A 25,646-nucleotide genomic window follows, 5' to 3' on the forward strand; every position below is an offset into this window, starting at 1 on the left:
TTTCTCTGTGCAATCAGTTGTTACCACAGAAACTGCAACAACACACGGCACCGGGAGAGACAAAGCTCCTTCATTAAGGAAGGCAATCACTAGCCATAAAATTCTCTTCATCTTATCCCCATTGTTGAAAGGGTGCACAATGCTGGTGTTTCACAGTCTCATCGCAAACAGTGTAAATTCAGCCTTTTGTAAGGAAATGCTGTTGGTCATGGCCACTGGAACACCTTGGGCAATGAAGGTTCTACTGAAAGCTCGTCTTTGTGCTGCTATTGGATTAGAAACAGCCCCGATGTAGACCTTGAATGAAGCATGAAAGAATTTGGACAGAATTAGCCACTACCTCTAGTATTGCTTAGTGAATTAAGGGGAAGCTGTTTTGATTTTTTTCCACAGGATCTAGATTAAAATGCATTTAAAGTTCTTGTGCAGGTCTGAACAGTGAGTTTGAGACTGTCTGGACTCAGTTTCCATGAGAGTGCTGATGGAAGTGAGAAAACCCTAATTTTCCCACATCTCTTTCCTTAAGGCGACTGTCTGGACTCAGTTTCCATGAGAGTGCTGATGGAAGTGAGAAAACCCTAATTTTCCCACATCTTTTTCCTTAAGGCAGAACAACAGGTTGGCTACAGACTTAAAAACCCATTCGATTTGAGGGAATTTGTGGCTGCAGAAGTTGTAGTCAGGTTGTGTCTCCATGGCAATACAAGGGTGGACAGGGACTCTTCTGCCGTTGCTCTCCCTAGAAGCAGCTGTGCTTAAGGGATGGAGACAAGTAGGCATGGATTATCAACCCAATGTGCTTAAGGCTCTTAAGAAATTAAAGGAACAGACATTTCTTCTCCCTAGACTCACTACAGACCCTTTTTCCTTTACATAAGCCTGCCTTTAGGCTTTGACTGCAGACTCATCAAGAGTGGACTTTTTAGGGATTCCCTGTGGGATCCAGTCTGCCCTCTGGGCTCTCCAAGCAGGATTTCTATGAAGAAATAGGCAAAGGCTTTTCCGTGCTTTAATTATGTGTCTTAATATGCAGGAATCACTCTCTATGTGCAGGAGCATCACTATATTTTCATCTGTGCTCCTGGTGCTTGCTGGACCCCTCATCCATGTGTAGTAAATGGTGGACACCAAATTTGCCTCCAAGGGTTGGATTCCCACTGCAGGTTATGCAGGACAGAGTTGTGACCCCAAGCATGGGCCATGCTGGTGCTTGTCAGAGAGCACCAGCTCTGCTGCTGGGGCTTTTGAGGTCACAGTTGAAATACAGGTAGCTTCAAGGAGCCAGCATCCCTTCTGGCTACTGTAAGGCAGAGAAAAGATTCTTACTGCCAGGAGGGAGAAATGATGAAGCTCACTGTAATCTCACTGTTGAGTATCCTGTGAGATGCTGACACTCTGCTTTAATGGGCTTGAGGTAGCTCACATTCTTTTTAGGAAAATGATTTAGTAGATTGTATAAGCCACACTCTGGCATGATAAACTTGCACGGATACCAAAAAATTTAGGCAGAACTCCTGAGCTGCTCTAGACCTCTGTCTGGTGATGTTATATAGCTTTAAATGAAGATACTGCCGTCAATCAGCTTGTCACCTACCTCACTACCCACTTGTATTAAATGATTTCACTATCAGCTAAGATGGAGCACACCACTGAGTGTCAGATTATAAGTGTCTAGAGAGATTAGAAACTGAAATTAGATGGATAACATCCAGGGTGCTGTGCTGGATCTCCCACTATTGCGGTTGCCAATGTGTCCTGCTCCAGTCAGATAAAACCTTACTGTGCTGTGCTTCCTCGCTCACTTCCCTTAACAGAGGATGCATGAATGAGGGTTGTGTAAAGTCAGTCACCTGAGGAAGTCCCAGTATCTGTGGGCACTACATGAGCAACGTGGCATCTAATTCTCCTGTACAAATAGTCTGCTACATTGCAGCACGTGCCTCAATTCATCAGATGCCTTAGCAAGCTCTAACTCTGTCTGGTTCAGCTTCTTAAATCTGTAGCTTCTCAATCTGTTTTTTCATGGGCTGGACTTTGACCAAAGATGACTTTAAAAACTAATAATTACACTATTGGTAAAAAACAAAAAGGTCAGCTAAGAGATCTGGAAACTGGTGAGGCCCAAGATGACAGCCATCCTTGGGGAAACTATCCTTCTCCCTGGGAAAACTGATTTTAATATGTTGGAGTAGCATGGGATTTAAAATTGGATGCATGGGTGTTAACATAATGCCTTAGTTTCTGTCTTCTTATGATAGGAAAATATTCTGCTGAGAAAAAGCTAAAGATACTGAGAGACAGCATTTAAATTCCTGCTTCCGCTGGTGTTATCCTTTTCTCACGGAGGGGCACAACCTTAGGAATATGCAAAGGGACAGCTGGATTGACTGCTGGGCTCTGATACAGGAGGTCAAAGGCCTTGTTGCTGATGTCTCTGGAGTATGTTAGAAACTATTTTATGAATCCTTTGGAAATATTCACAAGTGTGTAGGGATTATTTAATTATTCATAAGTCACACCTGTAGAAACAAGTAGGCTGTTATCAGTTCCTATTTTGAGGGATTAAGAAGATATGAGAACTCATTAAACAATCACAGTGACTTTTCTAAATTTAAAAATGTAATGACTTAGGGTCCCAGAGATTAATACTGAGGAAGAGCTCCTCTATTTTCTAATCTAAAAAGATTTTTTTTTTCCCTAGTCTCCAGCTAGGCTCCACATTTGTAGTAAAGAAGGAAATAGTTCTCAGAGTTTAAATATGTATGTGGATGTATGTGCCTATATAAATTTAGCTTATTTTGCACATACTAATTATCATTGAAAACTATCTCAGTCTCCGTACTTAAATGAGCTATCACAGCATGGCCTTGTTCTGTAATGGGGCCTCTGACTGTTCCTCCAAGAAAACAATAAGTAACACTCATGACAATAAATTAATAAAGGCAGTAGTAGGCTTTCAAAATAATTTTAGGGATTTTTGTGGGAATTTTGTGTGAATTTTTCATGGTAGAAATGTTATTTTTGGAAATCTCTATATCTATTCCTGAGCTGCACCATTTGGCAGTCTTAAAACAGCATTTAGTTTTATGCCAATGGTGTTCTTAATTTATCTGTTACCTTAAAATCATTCCCTGCAATTTGTGTTACAAAAGATCGGGAAAACAAAATTATTTTTTTCTTTATTGTCACTTTTTTTTTTTTTTTTTTTTTTTTTTTTTTTTGGTGGTGGAAAGCGACTATAGTTGCAAACTGAAAGTTTCAGCCCTGACAAGATCACAGATAAGAATTCCAGCTCAGCTATATACCAGCAAGTACCAGGGTCAACTATCAAACAAAATACAACAACTACTCAAGAATTCCAAGAGAAGAGCTGAGCAATGCTTTATCTAAGAGACTTGCTTCAGGAGTTTAAGGTAGTCAGAAAGTTCAGGCTCCTTGCCCAGATTTCTGTTTAGCAAGGAGCCTGAACTTCAATGCTCCCAGTATGATGGCTGAGCTCAACTAATTAACTGAAGTATTGCTGTAAGCAAACACAGGAGTGTAAAGGGATCCTGCATGTTTGGGATTTGAAACTGGACCATTGGGCAATCCCATGCACAGGCTGCTGAAAGAAGGTGAAGGAGTTCTGGTACGTTTTAGTATTCTTTGTTACAGGGTAGAAGATGTCTGACTATGATGGAAATTCTGTCCAGTGCCCCTGTGGTGCAGAACAGAAATATGAATTTCAGTCTACTGGCAATAGTTTTAAACTGAGCACCTTGCAAGTATGGTCAAGCCACTGAGGGGAGCATCTGCAGGGGATGGTGAGGAGGAAGGTGGGAAGGGCAGGTGCGATGTTGCTGTTGAGGAGAGAAGTGTTTCCACACTCCCCTTCCCTCTTGCAGGATTCCTCTCTCATTTGCGCTCTCAGGCACAAACAGCTCTGTTGACTAACATGGCACAGCTTTTCTTTTCATTGCAAATATCTCCCCTGTCTTCTCTCAAGATGTGGCCCTGGCTCACCTTGCCTGGTGTCTTTCTCTTGGAGGTTGCACATGCCAGCAGCTCTAGGCCTCCTCCCTGTGTGTGGTCAGGAGGGGATGGGGACAAGTCCACGTCCCTGCCTGCACCTTAGTGGCACTTGGTGAGTCTGAGATATTTGCATGCTTGCTAGAGAACAAAGATGGGTATGCATGGGAAAGAGTGAGGTGATGTAACAGATGCCCATCTGCCCAGAAAATACTGAGCTTTTGCTACCCACCTCAGGGAGAATCACAGGATTTAGAGCAGCATCCACTGGAACTACATACAGCAGAGATACTCCTGGATTTAGTATTATGCTTTTGACCTGTTTAGACCTATTGACAGTGATGAGTCTGGTGAAAAAAATGTTTAAGCAGGGGGAGGCAAGACTTCTTTCTCATTTTTGTTAATTATTTCTTCTGATTAACTGAATAAATAAACGGGATCTTTGTGTGCCACAGATCACACATCTTGTGAGAAAATTGAAAGAATACTTGCATATCTCACTAGGTATACTGAAAGGATTAAGTCATTTTTGTACAGTATTTTGAATTTCTGAAAATTGTTATGGACAAGGAGAATATTATTCTCTTTGCATAAACATGAAATGTTGAAATAGAGCAGGGATACCTATGATAATCTGAAACTCATCTCATACATTTAAAAATCCTCCTCTTTTTTGGCTATTCTTATAGGTCCTATTTCTGAAGATGCTCACTGTCAGCAGTTTGTAGACAAATCACTGGAATTTAGGGCTGCTCAGCCCCAATGCTGATTATTTTTCTTCATCACAATTCACAATTCTTTCTTTAAGCTGAGTGTTGAAGACCAGGTTCTCAGCTGGAGTAAGTGCACGTGGCTGTGTTCAGCTGAACATCTCTATGCCTTATTTGTGCTAGATAAAGGTCATGCCTGTATCCTGACGTAGAAATGTCTCAGTTTGCACTGTGAAAACCATTGCTTTTTGTTTTCCCAGTAGTAAAGATACTGCAGAAGAAATAGGTTTCGAAATCTTGCTGGTCATCTGTAAGGTGGTTTAGAGTTCATCCTGTTCTGCTAAGACATTACATTCGTAGTGCAGGGCCTGGTGAGGGAGTAAACTGGAACAACCTCACAGTTGCCAACATCAGCAGAGACAACTGGATGATACTGCAGGTCTTAGCAGATATTATTTCAGAATAAAAAAATCCTTTCTTTAGGGCTTTAACTCCTGCTGGCTGTGTGAAATGCAGCTGCTGTGCTGCAGAACCTCCTGAAAAATTGTATCATGTGGATAATTTCAGACTGTTGGCAGTACCAACACTAGCAGGCAAGGAGACTACAAAGAATGGGTTAAATCACAGACTTCTTGCCTCTTCGGTATTCCTGGATAATAATCCACCTACAGTGACTCCACTCTGTGGGTAGAAAATGCCTACCTCTTTTTAAACATAATTTATGCACTCCTTTGCCTTTTGAAAAGGATAGACACCAGCCAGGTAGAAGACTGCTCTGTTGCATTAGGGCTCTGAATTAACCATCAAATGTATGCCTGATGTGCGAGTCAATCTGCCAAGTCATAAATGTTACAAGCAGACATCTGACTACAGCGTGTATTTTTAAAGTATGCTTTTTGGCTGTGTAGCCTTAGCAAATACTGTTCCTTCCAACCTGTGCTAAAAGGACAGGGATACATATGCTGTTAACCTGGCACGATATGAAATCTGCCATAAACTGATTTCCCCAGAGGATTTCTCCCTGCAAGGGCTGTGTGCTGTGAGGCAGTGTCTCCCGGATGACTCCAAGTGTCCTCGACTCGATCTGCAGTAAGCAGGAAGGTGCGTGATAGTTTCTTCTGTGATGCAGTGGTGGCATCTGAGGGGGCTGAGGGTGTGAAGGAAGCTCATTCCTTTTCCCCCAACCCCACCCGCACGACAAAAAAGTTCTTGGGCTTGGACCCGAAGGGGTTGGTTGGTGAGAAGTTTCTGATTCTCAAGTAAAACTCAGACCTAGAAAATTCTATGGTGGTTGCATAAGTACTGAAATCGCCACACAGCTAAAGCCTGAAAAGCAAGCAATTGACTGGGAAGCATATTTCTAATATAATTGCTTTTTGACCTTTTTATTTTGGTTTTGCTTTGAGTTTTCATTAACTTCATGTTAATTATAATCAGTGAACACTGAGGAAGAAAGAGATGGTTTTGTTGGTTTGTGGTTTTGGTTTTGGTGGGTTTTTTTGGGTTTTTTTTTGGTTGAAATTTCAGCAGCTTTCTATTGTTATTCCATTTGGAAAAGGAGTAATTCCTGGTTCCTTCAGGAATTACTCAAGAAAAAAATGAACAGGGAGGTCAAATTTGACACTTTTGATTCCTTGATTCAGGTAGCGACATCAGCGATTTCAGGCCGTCCCTGTGTGCCATAAGGAATAAATCCATGGTAAATATGAGGCAGAATTAATCCTTCAAAAGGCATACATATTTTTGAGGAAGACAATGGCCCCTGAGCAATGCCCAAGGCATCCAGCCATTTTCTGCTCACCTACAGCAAGAATTACCAGATTATTAGAGTGGAGAGGCTTGTGCTGCTCACATATCTGCAATACACTCTCTGGTCTGCATTCCAATCAAAGGGCATTTTCAGAGACACTGGCATCTGCAAAGCAGATGTGCAACTGTTTATCATCTGCCTTGCTCCCTGAGTCTCCAGAGGAGTAACTGGGCTACTTCATGTCCCAGCATACTGCCAGAAGAGGTCTCAGTGTCATTCTGCCGTGTCAGTCTCTCCTGACTTCTCTGCCTCTCCCCTGATCTGTAACAGTACCTCTGCCACTTCTGGCTGAATGGGAATCCCTGGGAAGTGATTAGCCCATCTTCAATATCTGCCTGATGCCTTTGTGTCAGAGGTCTTGTAATGTAACAATGATCCTGGAGACAGAGGCAGCCCAGCTGAGAAAAAGGTGAGTGCTCGCGCTCTGCTTTGAGCCTTGCTGGGATTGCTCAGGGAGCCACAGCGTATGTCAGGCTTCAGCACACACAGCATCTGCTCTGGCATCTTATTCCGAAGGGTGTTGGTCTCTTGGAAGAGACCCACTTTGCTAGACACAGCTCTCAGCTCATACTTAGTCTGCCTGCTCTGGGAAGGCGATGTGTTTTCTGACAACAGCCAAGATAAAAATCAAAGGTTCATTCTGTTGCACTTCAGGGCTGATGTATAACTTGCTCCTTCCATTCAAAACCTCTAGTCAGAATACACAGTTTATGGAGACAAGGGGTTAATTCACTTAAACGATTTTCTGGCTTTATAGGATTGCTACAAACCAGGGCCAGTTAAAATGTGGGGTCTGGTTAAGCATGTTAGTGTTTATATGTTTTTGTTTTAAAATGCCTATATGAGGAGATATACGTTTAAATTTTGTCATTATATAATTAAAAGTTATTTATTAGATCTGTCAGTAGTCTGTTAGGTACAATCTGCTGGGTGCATCTTGCTTTAACTTTTCATCTGAAACAGCAGAAATAATTTTGTGGATTTTAAACTGTTGTTTTATAGATGCAGTGTTAAATGTTACTAGATTTTACCTCCCTGGTCCATGAAAGCTTTGTTTTCTCATTTCCTGTCAATCTTATTGAGAAATGCTGAATAATCAGAATGAAGCAAAGATAAAATTGCCTTCTGATCTCTCTGATTTATTTTGAGAAAACTTTAGTTCCTTCTGTGTCAAGGTGTCCTCACTTCACCTGCCTGGAGCAAACATGATAGTGAAAATTCATCTAGTGTCTCCAATTTATCTCCAAATTACAGTGCAACTGTTAGTCTCCACAATACCCAGAAGAGGTAGATAAATAATGTTCTATTATCCTGATTATAGATGTAAATCATTACCTAGAAGTTGTGGCTTTCCAGAAGCCTCATTTGAAGTTGTATCAAGAGCTGGTGCATTTCTGGGCTTCCCACATAAGATTGTAACATTTTTGTTTGCTACCTTATCTCCTTGTTGCCTCAGCTCCATCACTGTATCTGTCACTGAATCTTACACATATTTTCATATTGGAGTCCTCAGTGAACAGAATACATTAACAAGCCACAGCATTTCATCAGACAGCAAATACTCTCAATTAAAGATTGTTCATTTGTTCTAGACCTTTTTCTTTTTAAATTAATGTGAACAAACAAGGGCAAAGAGGTGAATGAGGATTACCCACAGAATAATTCCTATATGAGGACCACTGCTGAAACCAGCACAGCATCTTTTAGTCTGACAGAGCAAGTGCCTGTGGCGTGCTCTCACTTCCACAAGTGCCCTATATATTTAAGCTAGTTGTTTTCTCCTGAAACCCCATTTAGTCTTGGATCACAGCTGAAAAGAGTCTGTGTGTGTGGTGAAGGACATAATTCTTGTGCAGGACACCTGATTGGAGAAGTTAGTTTGACTAGATTGGAATGCTGAAATATCCACTCTAGAGCTCTTAAGGAGATGAAGTTGGCCTCTTTCTCTCTCTTTTTTTGTCCTGCCCAGCTCTTGTGCCAGCCATCAAGGTGTCCGACCTTCACAGAAGAAAATGAGTGCATCAGAACACGCTGTCCAAAATCCTCACGTGTCCTTACAGCAAAGGCTTCTCCAGAATTAGCACTGGTGACAATACATGAAGCTCTTCACGTGGAGCCTAATCCTTTTTTTTATTCTTTGGCAAACTTGCAATAGCAAAATCTGCTCTTTTGACCACAAAATCTCTCACTGCAATCCTCCTTCCTCCTGGGCTCTTGTGAGGGCTGCTTTCTTGCTTGCAGCACGTGCAGAAGGTACTGCATATTGCTAACTCATTTGAATTATTCTGACTAGGGTGTTCTCACCTTGCTGAAAAAGGATTTGCTGTAAGTGGCCACAGTCTGAGATCTCAAACTCTTGGCTGTCTTTCTCTACTAGCAAGCTGCTGCCTTGTCATCCTGTGTTCCCTTTTCAGGATCCTAACTCTATTTGTCCCTCAGTGTTCAGTGAGCATTGAGGGGTGAGACTTCCCTCTCCCTACAGTGATTTGTTTTTCTAGTTCTGAAGACTCCTTCCATCTCCTATTTCTAGGAGATATATCCTCCTCCAGGCATTTTCCTTCTCACTGCTTACATTGCAACCACTGTTTTCTGCAGTTCCACTTCAGAAGTGTCCTTCTCACGTCTGATGGTGACTGCAGTTCCTCCACTGCATGGCATCCATGCTCTGTGAGCAGGAGAGCAGCTATTCAGCAACAATTAAAATGCTGTTTAAAATCCAGAACTGGTGCCACAGCCTCTGGGTGAAAGAGGAACTATCAGAAGGACAAGAAGATGTTGATGCTTCTAAAAGGGAGAGTATTTTTTATGTCCAGAAAAGGCTAAAAAAACACAGTCCCAGGTTGAGAATTATTTGAAGATATTTTTGTCTGACCTACATGGAAAGCTGTTTATGTTCCCAACTAATTTAAAACTACCCAAACAAAAACTCCTCACCTCAGTCGAGCTAAAGGACTGCAAGAAGATGGATGTGTACTTGTAAATAACTCAACAGAAATTATAAAAACAATTTGGAAAGAAAAGGAGATCCTTTTCTTCCTTGAAAACATTCAACAAGGTTTGTTATTTGTCCTTCAGACTTCAAACAATCAAGGCTTTTTTCTTACCTAAAGATTTTAGCAAAATATTGTGCAGAAAGTTATTTCCTTTTTATCTCCTGGTCATTCCCTCTTAAATTTTGCTGCTTTGTTCTTTTTTTCATTTTTACTTTTTTATTAAGTCAGTGTGAGGGGAGAAAAAGGAACTCATACTGAGGAGAGAGGGGAAACTTTGGGAATTTTTTTATAGAGAAAAGGGAAAAGCTTTGAATAAATGTTATTTGAGAGGAGAGGGAGAAATGGGAGGAAAAATACCTCGTCGCCAAAGTGTATGTACATTTATTTGTCCAGCCCTAGATCTGAAACTGGAATACATACAATATTCTTTCTTAGCCAAAAAGTCTGTGTATTGTGAGAGGGTTTCCTAAACGGCATCTGCAAAACTTCCAAAAATGCAAACCTCCAAAAAGATCAAGTCATGGATGTTTTCCCATCCTTGCAACTCACAAATAGCTGAACTGGAAACACAAATAACCTCGTGCAATGAATGTTAGAGGGGCTGGTGACAAGCACGGTGACCTGTGGCTCATGTCTTTCTGCGTGTTTGGAAAAAAAGAAAGTCATTGCTACAGTGTAATGGGGGATTGAAAACCATGAGTGACCCCTAAGCATTTTGATGAAGGCAGATGTATTTTAAAAAAAAGAATGTATTTTACCCTAAGCTGCAAGCCTGTGGTCAATTCTGTTAACTAGAATTTGTAATTTGGGCTACTGAGTTGGCTTAAAAGCACTTTTGTGGCTTGTGGGCATTTTAAGAACAGGACTCCACTGAGTGTTATTGGGAATTATGCAGCTTGAGAGCTTCATGCCATCCTGAAATTTTTCTTGATTACAGCTAGTACCCTATGCAGTGTAGGTAGTAAATGGAAAATATTTTTTTTCATTTGAATCCAAGTCCTTATTGATATTCCTGTCGAAATACAGTTTCTGGTCTCTCAATAAACACACTGCAAGACTTGTGAATGTAGTTTTCACACATAATCTTTGGATGTATTTGTGAGCCTTTTGCCATCTGTGTACATTGCAGCTCTTTAGACTAAACTACTGCTGTATCTGGACAGACATACAAGCTCATATCAGAAATCTCTCTTTTCTTTTATTTTTTATTTTTTATTTTCTGCAGTTGTCAAAGTGAGGAACAAGGGATGTCACAGCAAAGTATTTCTACTATAAGTTTTGCAGTTACTAAAATTAATGAAGTGCCCACAGTTATCATAAGTGGAAATTGCATCTGTTAGATGGATATTGCTAAATAAAACCTGGTTGACTACTGGGATGAACAATATCCTCAGATATCCTTGTGGCAATTAAAAAAAAGGCAATTATTCATAACATTCACATCTATGACCTCTGCTTAAATTTACTGCAATTCTTGTGCCTGTAAACACGTACATCTCACTTCTAAAATAGATTTAGGACAATTAGAACAAAAATATTAGATGTAATTTCTCACTGGTCTGAATTAGATCTCACTATTGAAGTCAAGAGCAGGAAAAGCTGATATTTGCAAGAAATGCCTTCAAATCAAAGAGCAGCTCTGCGTGTTGTTCTCAGCAGACAAACAGCTATGTTGAAATCCTACCTGGATGAAGAGAGTACAAAAACCTCTTCACCTTGCTGCTTAAAAAAAATGAGACCTGAATGGTCAAAGCAAAAGCCTATGGATACATATTCCCCCTGTGCAGTATTCCATAACCACGTAGAGCCAGGGGAGAGAGTAGCTCCCTGCTTTACCCAGTTTTATTTCCTGTCTGATAGAGGTTGTGTAATGTGTCTGTATAAAGGAAGAAATAGCTCCAATTGCTTCAAAGGAGAGTTCTCCACCTGCTAGCAGAATGAAGGTAAGTATGACCTCCCCAGATTCCTACATGTGAAACATAACATTCCCCTGTTTGCAAGAACTCAGCAGAAGCCTTGTGGATGTGCCCCCTTCCTTTGCACTTTCGTACAAGGTGACCTTCATCCTAATTTTCTTGGGGATTTTGCCTTCAATATTGAATACTTGCTTCAAATTCTAATCATATTTTCCTTATAGTTTGTCCTTTTTGTAGAAGCATTTTAAAGTATCTTCATAAATGGTTGAGACTCACAGAACCTTGTTGATGCAGGGCAATATTAGTACTGGCAGTCTCCTTATCAGATGATGATAAATAGATGCATAAAGCTACCACAACGACATTTTTAGTTTTTAATGCTTAGAACCTTTAGGGATCAACTTGGGGACCATCTGCAGTTGTCACTGACTTCTGAGAAGCTATGAAAACTGGGATCCAATGCTGAAATTTCTGTTGTGGCCATGGTGAGCTCGACATTTATATCTAGAGAGGACTTTGATTAACGTAGGATGCCAAAGGCTTCGCGAGACCACGGACACAAGACTCAGCCCAATGCCTGAAACTGGCTTGTGATTAGCTTGTTTTCAGATGTGGTAGCAAGTCTTTTGGATGCCAAACAGGGAGTCTTGAAAACATAATTCTTCCTATTTGAACAGCATAGTAAGTTTTAAAAAGTACATATTTAATTGCAAAATAGGCTGGAATTGTTTTCATTCAGAACCTATAGAAAGCAAGGGGCCTAGGAGCACAGCTTTAAACTTCCTGGGTTTTGCTCATATTCCTGCCACAGTTCCCAGTAAGATTTCTCTTTCATCTACGTTTGCCGTAGTTCCTTCTTTCTTACTTTCTAATAATTTAAGAGACAAGGTGACAGAACAGTTTAAAAAATATCTATAAATAATACCGTACGTAAAGAGGCATTTACCCACTGAGTCTTAAAACTCATCCCCTGATTTGGATCTATTTTTATAAGCTTCATCTCACTTGACACTGACAACGATTCACATAAATATTAAGTTTTCATTTTTAGTCCAGTGCACATAAGTGAAGCTAAACTGTAGAGTTCTTTGGAGTTTTTACCCCGAAGGTCCTTACTTAGGATGGAAAAAGGGTTAGGAGGATGCAGCTCTTAAGCACATATTAGCTAGTGTAGATGGAGCATTTTAAAATTTTTCAATGACATTCACATTTCAAATGGGCTTTTTTGTTGACTTTTTTTTTTCTGTAGGATATAAAAATAAGGTGTGTTATCCTGAATTAAAGTCTAAACCTGAAGGCTGTTGAATAACGTGATTTCTTATTTATACCTCTCTGTTGTGTTGTGGTTATGTTCAACTCTATCACTATTCTTTTGCTGTCTCCTGTATTTTAATTAAAGCAGTCCTGAGATGTTTTATTAATTGTCCAAACATTTTGTTCTTTCGACTATGCAGCAAAGCTATTTAAACAATTAAAGAAAATATTTTTTTCAATGTTTGTCACTTCTAATTTCTAATACAATTGTGCTTCTGTTACAGCAGGAGTAGATTTGATAACAGATGGTAAAACTGCAAAACTGTCTCCGCTTCATTAGCGCCCCTGGCAAGTCTTCCTATATAAGGTAAGTTACAGCAGAGAGGGATATTTAACAATATACCCTTCACAGTTTCCAGTAAGATTTTAGACTAGTTTTAAGTGTATCATGAAGGCAGTGAATGTAGTAGCCAGAATGTCCATTGATCACTTCTGTGTTGGTTATTAAAACCAGAACTAAAGCATATGTGCTGTAAAAGGCTCTGATCTAGCAAAGACCTGTTCAAGTGCTTTTCCAAGTTAAATTTATCCTGGCAATAGTTTAATTGAGATCACTTTCCTTTAATGGTGATAACGCATTTTTATTAAAAAGTAATAAAGTGTAAGTGATCAATCTCCATTTAAAATAAAATAATGTTTATGTTAAAATATTGATGAAAAGGCAGCCTTCAGAGATTTTAAGAATGCTTGTATTTCCATGGCACGACTGAAAGGTGACAGATTGATAGCCCTGGGAAATGTAGGTCTTTTCAAAACAAATTATGTGATGTGTCTTCACACTGACTTTGGAGCTCTCTTTGCAGCATGGCAGAACTGCTCAGACTCTGGGGTGAAAAAGTCCTCTCTAATTCTGCATATCATCTACTCTGCATGTCACCTCCTACTTTTCTGTGCATTTTGCCCGTTTCTTCTCCATAGGGGCTGCATAGAGATCCCTAAATTATTGTGCATGGCTCACCCTGGAGTCCAACGCATGAGGACAGCATATGGTTATTTCCTAACAGGAACTGGCTTCCAACAGGTGACTGAAAATAAAAGACCAGTCTTGTCATATGCCAACGTTAGACCATCTCTGATAATGCCACTACATACATCTGTTTTCTGCTATTGGTCTTGCTGAATTCAGTAGCCCAGAATTACCACAGAGGAACTGCCTCTTACTTCCACATTATTGGGAAATGCTGCTTTGCCATCATCCCAGGATATTGGTTTGTGAACTCTTCATGCTGTGCAAATTGGATCAACTTCACTAACTGCCTGGATTATGCAGCTTTGTGAAGTGGGGAGGGCTCCTGAGCAGAGACATATGAAAATTTGAAATTGTGCAGTTGGAGGAGAATATTAAGTTTGAAATTTCACATTCTAAGCAAAAACCAGTAACCACTAGATTATTGCATCCAGGGAACTGTTTTGACACTACAAATATTTCCTGGTTTTATCTGAGTATGTTTCTGAAAACAGCTTATATTCAGTACGTATTTGGCAAGTACATTTAAAGGACTTTTCCTATTAGAAAATTATGGGCATCAAGAAGGCTTTGATATAAGGTAGTTGCCAACAGTACTAAGGCAGTTTTGGGTACAGGCAGAGACAACACTGTAGGCACTGGGAAATTTTAATATGCATTTTAAAAAATTACAACTGCAGGGTGTTTTGGGAATTCTAAATTTGAGCTCACATGGTGACACCCTTTCATGCGTCTGCCCTCAGAAGTGAAGATGTAGGAAGTGACTGCTAGATTTCCTTGAGGCAGGAGTGATGGAGAAGGTGGTGATGGAGAAGCCTTGCTGTCCTTGCACTGGCCACCACAGCTCAAGCACTTACTGCACCTTTGGAAGGATCACAGCCTTGGGTGACCTTCTGCTGCAGTCCAGGTTGGTTTGGAAAACACTACGTCTGAGTATAGCGTAAAGCCTTCCCTTAGATGCTGTCAACTTGCTGTTTTTATAGTACAAGCATTTAGAGCTGTCACAGAAATTATAACTCTATTGTGCTAGCTACTGTAATAAACATATAGTAAGGGAGAGAGGAGAAAATGCAAAACAAGTAACCTGAGAAATTTTGTTTTTCTGTTTTGAAGATGACATACTAAGATTAAACATCTTGTATGATTTCACACACAGCAAAATTCATAGAAAATGAAAGGGGCTGAAGCATACCCAAATGATGTGTCGTACTGAGCTAATAAAACGTGGTGTTTGTGTGCTTGTGACACTGCAAATGATCATTTGCTGAGCTATAGGTGTGTGACCTGCCTTTGCACTATTGGCATGCTGCAGGTGCTCCTCCTGAGAGGATTCTTCAGAGCTAACATAGGGAAGTGAGTAGGAGTTAGGTCAGATCTTCTAACAAATGCTCACTCTATAAACTGCATTAATTCAGTTGCTTGCAATCATTTGTCCAAATCTCAGGTTTGAGGGCTTTTTTAGGGTGTTTTGTGGTTTTTTTTTTTTTTTTTTTGCTTTCTAGTAAATTTCCACCATGTAGGTCTGTGTACACATCTGAGGACGTGGGAATGTTCTGAATGAATGTTCAAAAACACCTAGTAAGAACCAAGGCTTACCCTGCTGTCTTAACCAGGATATCCTTCGAAAACAGTAAATGCACAGTTTTAGGAGTTCCTACAGCTGCTGGTACTATGTGCATGAAGATAAATTCGTGATTTGGAGTTGAAGATGCTATAGAATTTTTACTGAAGTTCACACTTTTTATTTGCCTGTAGTCCATGCCACTGACACAGTGAAAACTGAGGTTTGCTTAGCAGAGCAGGTTCTCCAAAAGATGCTTTCTTTAGAACAGTGAATGCACTTTTGCACTATTGATTTCCTGCTGTTTAGACATAACTAACATTTTAAGTAATCTATACAGTTTTGAAATTTACATTAGGTGTTTTAATAAAATCACTAGCACCTCAGGGACTTCTTGGTAAGATAGACAGTGAACTCCCATCAACTGAATACTAAACAACAGAACACTAAATTTCAATATCGCTTAAGCAAAATTCTGACCTAAACTGATCTGCTACTGCCCCAAAACCAGAAAACTAAACACCACCCCACAGGAATTGCCTCAGTCCAGGTACTGGTTGAGCTATCACAGCACAGTCAGGTTGTTCCTGGTTTGTCCTTACAAGTGCTTTACTGAAAAACCCTGAGTTAAAATCAGCTCTGCATTATGCGGGACACATTCCCAAGAAGTGCTAAGACGTACTGTCACTAGATTTCTTGCAGAACTCCACACTAGAAGCGAAGGGGAGATCCATGCTAAAAAGGGAAACGGGAATAGCACAGTGTGGCTGAGATCATGTTGTGGTGTTTTTAGAGTAGAGATCAAAGGCTGCTGTGAAGGCAAGCCCTTTTGCATTGCGTGTTGTGGCAATTACACAATTGTCCTTGTCCTGAAAAATTTTACCTGAAATAGATCTGCATGGGTCTCTGGTTGGATCCCACTAAAATCAGCAATAGTTGGGATTGTGGCTCTACAAGGTGGGGTGGGATTTTAATGAAGGTCTGTTAGCTTCTTGCCTGTGTCCTTTTTTGCTCTAGGACGTGACCTCCCTTCTGCTTGAGGTTGTAGGTGCTCAGCATTTTAGAGATTTCTTCCTGTTTGTTGTGTTTTGAAGTCTGTTATCAAGCCTGAAGCATTCTGCCTGAAGGTTTTAATTTAATTAATAACTGGATAAATCACAAAACTGGTCCCCACCATCTATACGTGTCAATTGATCCGGTGTAATGAAGACTGCAAGAAGCCCAAACTGAAAAACAGAACAGGGGTATTGGAATGAATTTTCAAGGGAAATCTGCAGCTAAATTTCTTACGTATGTTAAATGATAAGCAACCCGAGCTGACCAGATCTTTCTGTATTTAAGAATATGTTTTTTTGAGGGCAAACTGGGCAGCAATAGGAACTCTGCTGCAGTTGAAACAAGTAGTTGTTAAGTAACTGTTGATGTATCTCTGTGTACATTTAATTTTTCTGTGAATGGGTAGACGATCAAGGAAATTCAGAAAAGATGATCAATTTGCTTTGGTTGTGCAGATGAAAATGTATGTTTTAACTTGGATTTGCCTCTAAAAATTGTAAGACTCGGTAACAATAGGTTTTGCCTTTGCTATTTAAAGCCAAATAATCCATTTTATTGCTTCTTAAAAGGGACATTCTCTTCCAGGTTTTCAAGTAAAAAGCCAGTATGATATTTTAACCTATTTCTTGTAGTCACAACACCTCAGTGGTCCTGACCCAAGATTTTTCGAAGTAAATCTAGCAGTGCTGAGATTTACTGCTGCTCCTGAAGTATCAACATAATTACGTAAGTGTGTGCCAGCAGTGTGTGCCTGTGTTGATAGCTCATGTGCAGCACACACATCACTGGCTGTCTGAGTGCACTGAAACCTGAGATTTATTGCATTTACAAAAGGCCATTACAATGCAATTTTAACTTACTGTCATTAAAGGGTCTTACATCATAAGCAATCACTGCAAAAAGCCTTGGCCCGCGATTTATTCATAATTTTTACTGCATGATTTATTAGCACTTCTGTTACATTTTATAAATCTTATCAGAAATAAATTAAAATCAATTAGGGCCTGGTCCTTTCACCCTTACCCGTGTTGGGTGGTACCTTGTTCTCAGCCTGAGGGAAGCAGGGATATTCCTGGAGTAAGCTATCACTACAGGAGTAGGAGTGAAGATAGCAAAATCTGGTTACTTAGTGAGCACAGGAGAGAGATGTAAAAATTATTCTAGAAATGACAGCATTTGGTTTATATTCCAGGGGGAGGAGGTGGCTCTCCATGGATTCATATATTTCTCTGATTTCATCCGATCCTACCGCTTCTGTGTACCATTTGGAGTGAATCACATATTTATGTAATTCAATATTCAGCAGAGAAAGCCAAGCCAGCCTTCTAAATTGTTCTTTCCTCAGATCAAATTCAGCATATAGTAACTGAGAAGCTAATTGTAAGACAATTGCAAAGAACTCAAAATGGCTTTTCTATTAGTCTTATACTCCAAGAATGCACTGAAATTTCATAAAATCAAGCTTATACAAAATGAAAACTCAGTTTTGCCATCTATATTTGCATGAGAAAGAATTACTCACTTGATTATCAATTAGGGCCCAATTTTCCAATCTGAATACCCCTGCTTGCCCTTTTTATTACGAAACACAGCACTTGGATATGATTTAGTTGAACATTAATTGAAGTCATGTGGTTTAAAGGGGGATGTATTCTATAGTCCTTTGCAGTAAAAAATGCCAATAAGATCATGATGAGCTTTGTCAGTATTAGAGCTCTATGTTTTGATGCAGTGTGCTGGAGGTGCTCATGTCTTTAAAGGATTATGAAAACATGTATTTGAGTATGTATGCTCCTAATAAATTGCTAAGATCTATTGCACTTCAGTGCTTTGGAATGGAAATATGCACTGTGTCTATTAAAAAAAGCAGTACACAGCAATTAATTTGTTATCCCGAACCATACTGCAGGAAAATTCATTTCTATCCTTGAAGTTGGTGGTAATTTTGGCACTGAGCTTCCATAACAGTAAGGCTGGGCCCTCTGTTGCTGATTTGTTAACATCTCTCCTTATGTTAAGAGAAAGGCAGTATGTATAGACTTTACTAAAGTACTACCATAAATATACACAGATCAGTCACGTATTTTTACAAATAAGAAAGACAAATACCGTCAAACACTAGACCGCACAGCAGAAGGGAAGAAGAAGATGGAAAAATGGTTTTCCTAGGTATAGTCTAATATATCCCATTTTTGTGAGCAGTTCTAAAATAGAAACATTATAATTGATCCACAGATCTTTTTATCCTTTGTCTCTTGATAGACCAACAGAGAATACCAGGATTTTGTTGCCTTTTTTTGCCCTAACCAAAACCAAAATAGCAAATGTCAGGAGAAGGGCAAAGAAAACAACTGAAGGCACATAGGGATGGATTAAAGAGAGAAGGGACCAAATATTTTTTCTGAACCCAGCCACTAAATTCACATTGATTTCAGTGGCACCACGGTTACTTTTGCAGAAATATTTTGGGGTGGTTTAATTTTGAAGTCCTTCCTCATATGGAAATCCCACTCAGCATCGTAGGAGGTGGCAGCAATAGGAAGGCATATATATGTGTATGCATATGATGGTATGATCCATACAATCACAGCCTTGGCTAAATCAAGTAAATTTTGTAACCTAGAAACATTAAAATTAAGTGAGATTAAAAAAAAATTAAATTAAAATGGCAACAGATGCTGTTCTTTTTTAAGGTTTTGGAATAATAGAAATAAAATTGGAAATAAGCAAATAGATTTTAAAAAAATGTCCTTGAATCAAAACTGTTAAGTCTGTACTAGGCAGCCATGGATTTGTCAGGTGGGTAACATCATCTCTCTCATCTCCCTGTGAGATCGTGACTTCAAAGAGATTGTAAGATTTTCTGGGCAGCATCATATCTTCCTGTGTGCTTCTGAACAGCTCAAACTGGTGAAGTCATGATTCTGCACGGCTGTTCTGATATTTTTAATTTTGTGTGTGTGTGTGTGTGTAGTAGTTTAAAAACGTATTACTTCTGAAGTCGGACAATTCCCAGGAGTTACTTGCGTACCTGCTCCCACCCTAACCAATCTGATAGGGACTGCATGTGGGACTTGGTGTGAGCAGTGAGCACTTTCTAACTGGCATTGCCAAGGTTTCTTCGGTCAGGATGCAGAGAAGACTACCATGTTCACTAATGGGTTATATAAGGATTTGCAGTAACATGTTCCTTGATGGGAGAAAATAGGAATAAAATGGAATTTTAGGAACTGTATTAATAATGGATGATAGAATGGTAGTTAATAGATGTCTGTAATTCCATTATACTACAAGTGCAAGGGAAACCTCATTTGATGTGGAAAGATTCTCATTTTTCCAGAGCTATAATGCAGCGTACAGTTAAAATTAGGCTGTCTCGTTAATTGTCAAAGTATATGGTGAGAATTCCTGCAGCCAGCTTCAGTGCAGGATTAGATATGCCTCTGCAGGAGAGACCTTCCAGAAAGGCTCAAGGTGGGAGAGCAGCTCCACCAGGGTGCTTTGAAGCTATCCCTGAGGAGGGTGGAAGAAAGTGAGTGGGGCAGGTCTTGTCCCCTCTCTCCCTGTCTGCTCATGCTTGGTGGCAGTTCCCAGACCACTCTCCGTGAAGTGCTCCTGTGCCAAGCGTGTCCTGCATCACACATCTGTGGAATAAGCTCCCCTTGTTAAGGATGAGGAGCATCTGTTCCCACTCCCTGATACCTGCCTCAATTCCTGAGCTAAGCCATGCTGGTCAGGGGTAAGGAACGAGCAGAATCGCCCCAGCCTCTAATCCTCAAGACAGTGTGGTTATTCAGGAACTAGGATCCCGTAAGCCTTTTTATACTTGTGAGTTGTACTTTATATAGGGAAAAATCAGTTTAAATGAACACAGCAAGGCTGAAATGCTCTTGAACATATAAAAGAAAGATGGAAGAAATCCCTGGGGGAATACCTTTTTCTTATCTTTACCACTATCCTTTTCCCTGTCTCGTTCTTAGTGTCAGAAACTCGTCCTTCAAAAGTCACCCACTGAGGAAACCAGATTCTTCTGCAGGATGTGAAGGGAAAACATGAGGGAAGGGTGAGTGAGAGTTTTGCTTTTCCTCTTAAAGATCAAAGTGGTACAGCATATTCCAGGATTACAAGTCAAGCTGTTGAGGACTTTCCATAGGACCCCAACCAGGCTTTTATTTAAAAACACTAAGAATGTTTATTTGGAAGGACTACAAAAGGGTCCTGAGGGTTCATTAATAAAGCTTAACTGTCCAATTTGAATGTGAGCAGTAGCGCAGAATCTCAGCTGAAAGCTCCTCGTTCCCAAACACTGAGTAACCCAAGGAATGTGAATTAACACAAACACAACCTTATCCTGCTGTGGAGGAGGAGGAGGAGGAGGAAGGGGAATAAATATGCTAGATACCTGCAGGCCAAACTCCTCAGGAAGTCAGTGGGAGCTTTACTAGTGGAAGAACAGCATGACCAGACATAAATATAAAGGAGAAAGGATGCCAAGAAAATATTTTTCACACGTTTGTGTACTGAGGGACCTATGAAGTCTAGTAAGTACAGAGGGCAGGATCTCTACTACAGTGTAACTCTCTTCTGCTTTAGTGTACCTCTGTAGCTTTCTGGGTGACTCTATTTCCCCCTTTGTGCCTACTTATGAAAAATAAATCTACAAAGTTGTCTGATGATGCAAAAAAGACAGTTCCAATGAGCTTCAAAGAAACATCTCACCAGTTCAGGTGTGTGCAGTGACATTTAGCTGTCTGGACAGATGCTTTTGACAATCCTCCTGAATCCCTGGATCTTTTCCACCACCTTGTCTGTTACTCTGTTCAGACCTCCAGTTACCAGACTTTGCCTCTATTTGCAAATGTGGATTCTTTAAGTTAAGGAGAAGTGTAATACCCGTTTATCTTACTAGGAGAGGTGTCTAAGGCAATCAGTCATTTGAAACAAGCTATCTTTTCTTATTACAGATATAGAAGATGATGCAACTTTTGAAGTGTTTCCTCTTTTTAGCTACATTATTTAAGAAATTAGAGTGCAGAAAAGTAGAAATTAATTAAAACCAGCCACTATTGTTTTAACAAGCAACTGTTGACTGTGTTGCACCTAAAGACAAATGATTAGTGACTTGGAGCTTTGCTTAATCCAAGTAAGTTAAGAAATAAACAAAATTTGCAGAGTTAGCTGATTTTGCCTGACATACACAAGTGCACTTCCAGTCTTCCCTGGCTGTCTACAGTGAGATCAGAAGTAATTTAGTATGAGTCAGGTGCAGGTGAAGCAAAACAGTCAAATGTACTTGTATTTGCAAGCAGTGTCCATCAAGATCCTCCAAGAATGGCTGGATTTGAGTAAATGCTGAGCTTTTCATAGACAGTTCCTAAACATTCACTGATCTAGCGTACCAGACACAGTCCAGAGAATCTTGCTTTATACAGATATGCAGATTTTCATTTAATCTTAATATTCAGAGACTGTATTCCTTTTACTTGCCCAAGTGTAACACTATGATGGTTATGTAAACTGATGCTTACATTGACATGTTATTTTGACATGCATTGTAGTGCCATATGTAAACATCAAACATGTATAATAGCCGCCCTTAGTACGGGTCCCAGCTCCATTTAGAAAGAGAAAATTTTGTGATTTTTTTGACAAAATGGCAATGTGAATTTAGATTTTTGCACAACTGAATTGCAGTTTGTAACTGAAAGTAGCATACGTAATTACAAGTGGGGTAACAGTGGATTTATTGCCTTACTCTACCAATGATTGCCTTAATATACCATTCACTGCTTCATCATGTTATCAGTTATTTTACTATAAATTGGCTATTGTGAGCTTGAGGTCTTTTTGCAATGTCTGTGTTAGGTTACAGGAGAATAAACCAAACTCCCATTTCTTTTTACATCCATAACCGTAACATATGGCTTTTATTAGGAAATGTTAAGTGTCTTATAATGTCTTCTTAATGGACAGTGTGTGCATGTGCTGATGAGGAAAGCCATCTTCCTTCATGCAAAATATTAATGCATGTGGCCTACGTCTCCATAGATACAAGTTAAAGAATCATATTTAACCCACAAAATATTCAGTGTACTCATATTTATCTAGTTTTAACAATCCTTTAAGGAAAGAACAAGTGAGAGGTAAATCAGGAGTTGAATTCTAACAGGTATGCACAAGTGATTGTAAATAAATGGTACATCATCCACTCCAAAAAAAAAAAAAAAAAACCCACCAACAAACCCAAATCACTTTATAAAACACCTATTCCTAAATGAAAATACCCTTAGAGAATTCACATTCTCACAGAATTCCTGCCCGTGCATCACAAAGACTCTTAATATTGGTTATAAATTTTTGTCCTTCACCTAAAATATCATAATGCCTTCAAGCAAAAGGGTGTTTTAACCTCTGTATCCTTTTCACTGAGACAACATTATCCATTTGGCTTTTGAACCATTTCCCAAAATCTTGAACAAGCACATTACTTTCACTTGAAATGTGTTTTACCAACAGATTCCTGGGTACCAGAGAGATCTGCTATTCAGATCGCCGGCTAACACTGGGCTTGATTAATGGAAACCAAGCATTTTGCAGGATACCCTCCAGCCTTGCCTTTCCCTTTCCATGTTCCCTTGGAAGAAATCAGGGATTTGAAAGCAACAATACAACAGCATCATCTTCTCATCTTGTGGTAAATATTTTATTATTCCTTTATCCCCCATGCTGTTTAAAGGAATTCATTTAAAATATGAACTCCTTTGTTCAGGGAGGAAGTCTCCAAACAGTATTCAAACAAGAAGCTTTAGAAATGCAGAAAGCTATAACTCCAGGCTCTGCTCCAGCTTTCTCCATTCATTGTTTGCAGACCTGGTGTCTCCCTGCTGGAGGTCTCTGCTCAGACCCAAAGTCTCTGGCAGCTGCTATTCCACCACCCATTCATACATGGCCAGCTCCCCTCTCCCTGCTCCCTGCATTTCCACTTCTCTTTCCTCCATCCATCCAATTTTCTCCCTAATCTGATCTCACTCCTTTGATCCTTCTCAGGAACACTGACCACCCTCCCCCAGCAAAGCACCACTCATCCCTACTGAGGGTTGGCAGCAATTAAGCTGTAACAAAGCTACATTTAAGAGTAAAGCCTATGCCAACCAATTTCTTTATGAAGGCACTATGCTCCATCTGTTTCCCTAGTTATCAAATTGACTGTCTTGGGAGTTAATCCTGCTGCTGTTCCTGAAGTAAATCTTTTCAGTACTTTTGATTTCAGGAGCAGAACTGGGCCCTAATTAATGTAATTACCCTCATAGCATGAGGAGATGCCTACTTAAAGGAGTCGGATGACTGTTACAGACCATTTTTATCCACACCTATGCTGTGAACTGCACCAGTGTGCATTCCCTTTCCAAAACAACCGCAGGCACCAGGAGGGGAGGAGTTGTCCTTCAGTAGCAGGCAAGAAACCTGTCAAACACAGTGTCCCTTTACATGAATGAAACCTTTTCCTATGATTAATACTTTGCATTTCCCACAAGGGAAGAAGACACAGAGTGAGCAGCTGAATTACCCATTTTCAGAGAAGCATGTTCATAAATATTTAACTTGGTATGTATGAGAAAAGAGAAAGGCACTGACTCCAGTCCAGGCTGAAACTCTCCAAATCCCCTGGTACCCCTGGGACTGCCTGCTCCCATAATCCTTTCTCCATCTCGTAAAGGGGAGAGAGCCATTAGCTTGTAAGAGGGCTGGACAAGGTGTCTCTCTTTACTGGGGGATGTCTGACTGTAAAGATCTGTGCATAGAGGGAAACTACCTGGTGTAATGGAGGCCTCTCTGGCCCATGAATGGGACCCTGCCCCAGGCTGTTTTAGGAGTTTTAGGAGCCTGTTAGAAAAGAAGGGTCTCTGGAGGCCCACATGATGAGGGCATCAGGTCTTGATGTCTACTTGTTCCCAATGCACAGGGCCTTCTTGAGTTGGGTTACATTGCCACAGACCCTGCATGATTCTTGTATGGCCACACACATGGATGGCTGCTCTGCTCTGACAGTGGAGAGAACCCTGGTGATGCTGGGTGGAAGTGGGACTGCAGGAAGGTTTGAGTGTTTTGATGAGGGTGCTGATTGCATAGCTTACCCTTGCATATCTGGAGGAGTAGGGATCCTCAAAGAGTGCCCAGATGCGGGGCTGCCACCGTCTCCAGAAGCCCCCAGACCTGCCATCTGGGGAGTCACTAAGTGCTAGGCGTTTTGTCATCTCCAGCTCATCTTCACCATCACCAGAGTCTCCGGTGCCATCTATGTCTCCGTCCTCAGCACTGCTATCCAGGGGCGCCCCACCAAAGCTGTCCAGAGCCTCTTCAGCGTCGCGGTGCTGCCGGTAGGTCATCCAACAGCAGGGCTCCACATCGGTCTCATCGATGCCCCAGAAGGCCAGCTCCTCCTCATACAGGGGCCCGCACACGTCCGCGGGGCAGTGCAGCTTGCCAGTGCGGTAGTAATTCAGGATGTGGGCAAAGACGCCCGGGTGCCGGTCAAAGAAAAACTCATCCGTGCGGGGGTCATAGTCAAAGTGGCTGTGGGCATCGGGCTCAGCGATCCAGGCCAGCCGCGTGCCGGGCAGGGTGCGCAGGGTGCTGCGGTAAGTCTGGTGCCTAGTCCCTCCCACGTTGATCACAATGCGGTCGCTCTCGTCGCCCTGGCCCATCTCGTCTCTTATTAGGCATGTCGCAGACTCATCCAAGCAAGCACGGCAGGCAGCAAGCCCGTCAGGGGACGGCTGCTCGGCGGCAGTCGGTGCCTAAGCCGAGCCCCGCTCCGGGCCCGCGGGGGCGAGGGGCCCCGGCCAGCCCCGCTCCCCCGGGGCCGCTCCGAGGCGATGCCGGTGGCGGTGGCTCCCGGCGCTGCGCCGCCTCCGTCTGGAGTCAGACGCTCGGGGTCCGCGGCAGCTGCAGCCGCGGCGGAGGGGCAGGGGCAGGGGGGGCCATGCTCCGCGAGCGCGGGCGCTGCGGTGCCGGAGGGGGAGGGCCTTTCCCTGGTTGGACGTGGCCAAAAGCACAAGGAAAAAAATAAAAGGGGGAAAAAAAAAAAGGGGGGGGGGGGTGGAAGAAAAATCACGGCACTGGCGCTGCCCACAGGTGCGCGGAGCTGCGGGGCGCCGGTGCTGGTTGCAGCCCCCGCGGGGAACGCGGGGCTGTGCCCGCGCCCCTCCCGGCGGTGCGGGGCGCGGGGCGCCGCCGGTGCTGAAGGGACAGCGCCGCGCTCCCGCCGCCTCCGCCCCTGCCTGCGCCCGGCCGGCCCGGGTCGAGCGCTG

At 41.4% G+C, this 25,646-nt stretch overlaps 1 protein-coding gene across 6 annotated transcripts in view; it reads right to left on the reverse strand.

The window, feature by feature from the left end:
* KCNC1 (potassium voltage-gated channel subfamily C member 1) overlaps positions 1–25,573 on the reverse strand; it is a 125,276-nt gene extending 99,703 nt beyond the window's left edge. For 2 of the 6 annotated variants that reach the window (XM_010392804.3, XM_010392729.3), the window contains exon 1: positions 24,471–25,567. In XM_010392804.3, the coding sequence (XP_010391106.1) occupies positions 24,471–25,040 (570 nt within the window). In that variant the 5' untranslated portion in view covers positions 25,041–25,567. Of the gene's footprint in view, positions 1–24,470 lie in introns of all 6 variants that reach the window. The other 4 variants (XM_010392983.4, XM_010392657.4, XM_010393064.3 and 1 more) reach the window with 4 other exon arrangements.
* Positions 25,574–25,646: the final 73 nt, after the last annotated feature.

This window comes from Corvus cornix, chromosome 5, assembly GCF_000738735.6.
Source record: "Corvus cornix cornix isolate S_Up_H32 chromosome 5, ASM73873v5, whole genome shotgun sequence".
NCBI classification, from domain to species: domain Eukaryota; kingdom Metazoa; phylum Chordata; class Aves; order Passeriformes; family Corvidae; genus Corvus; species Corvus cornix.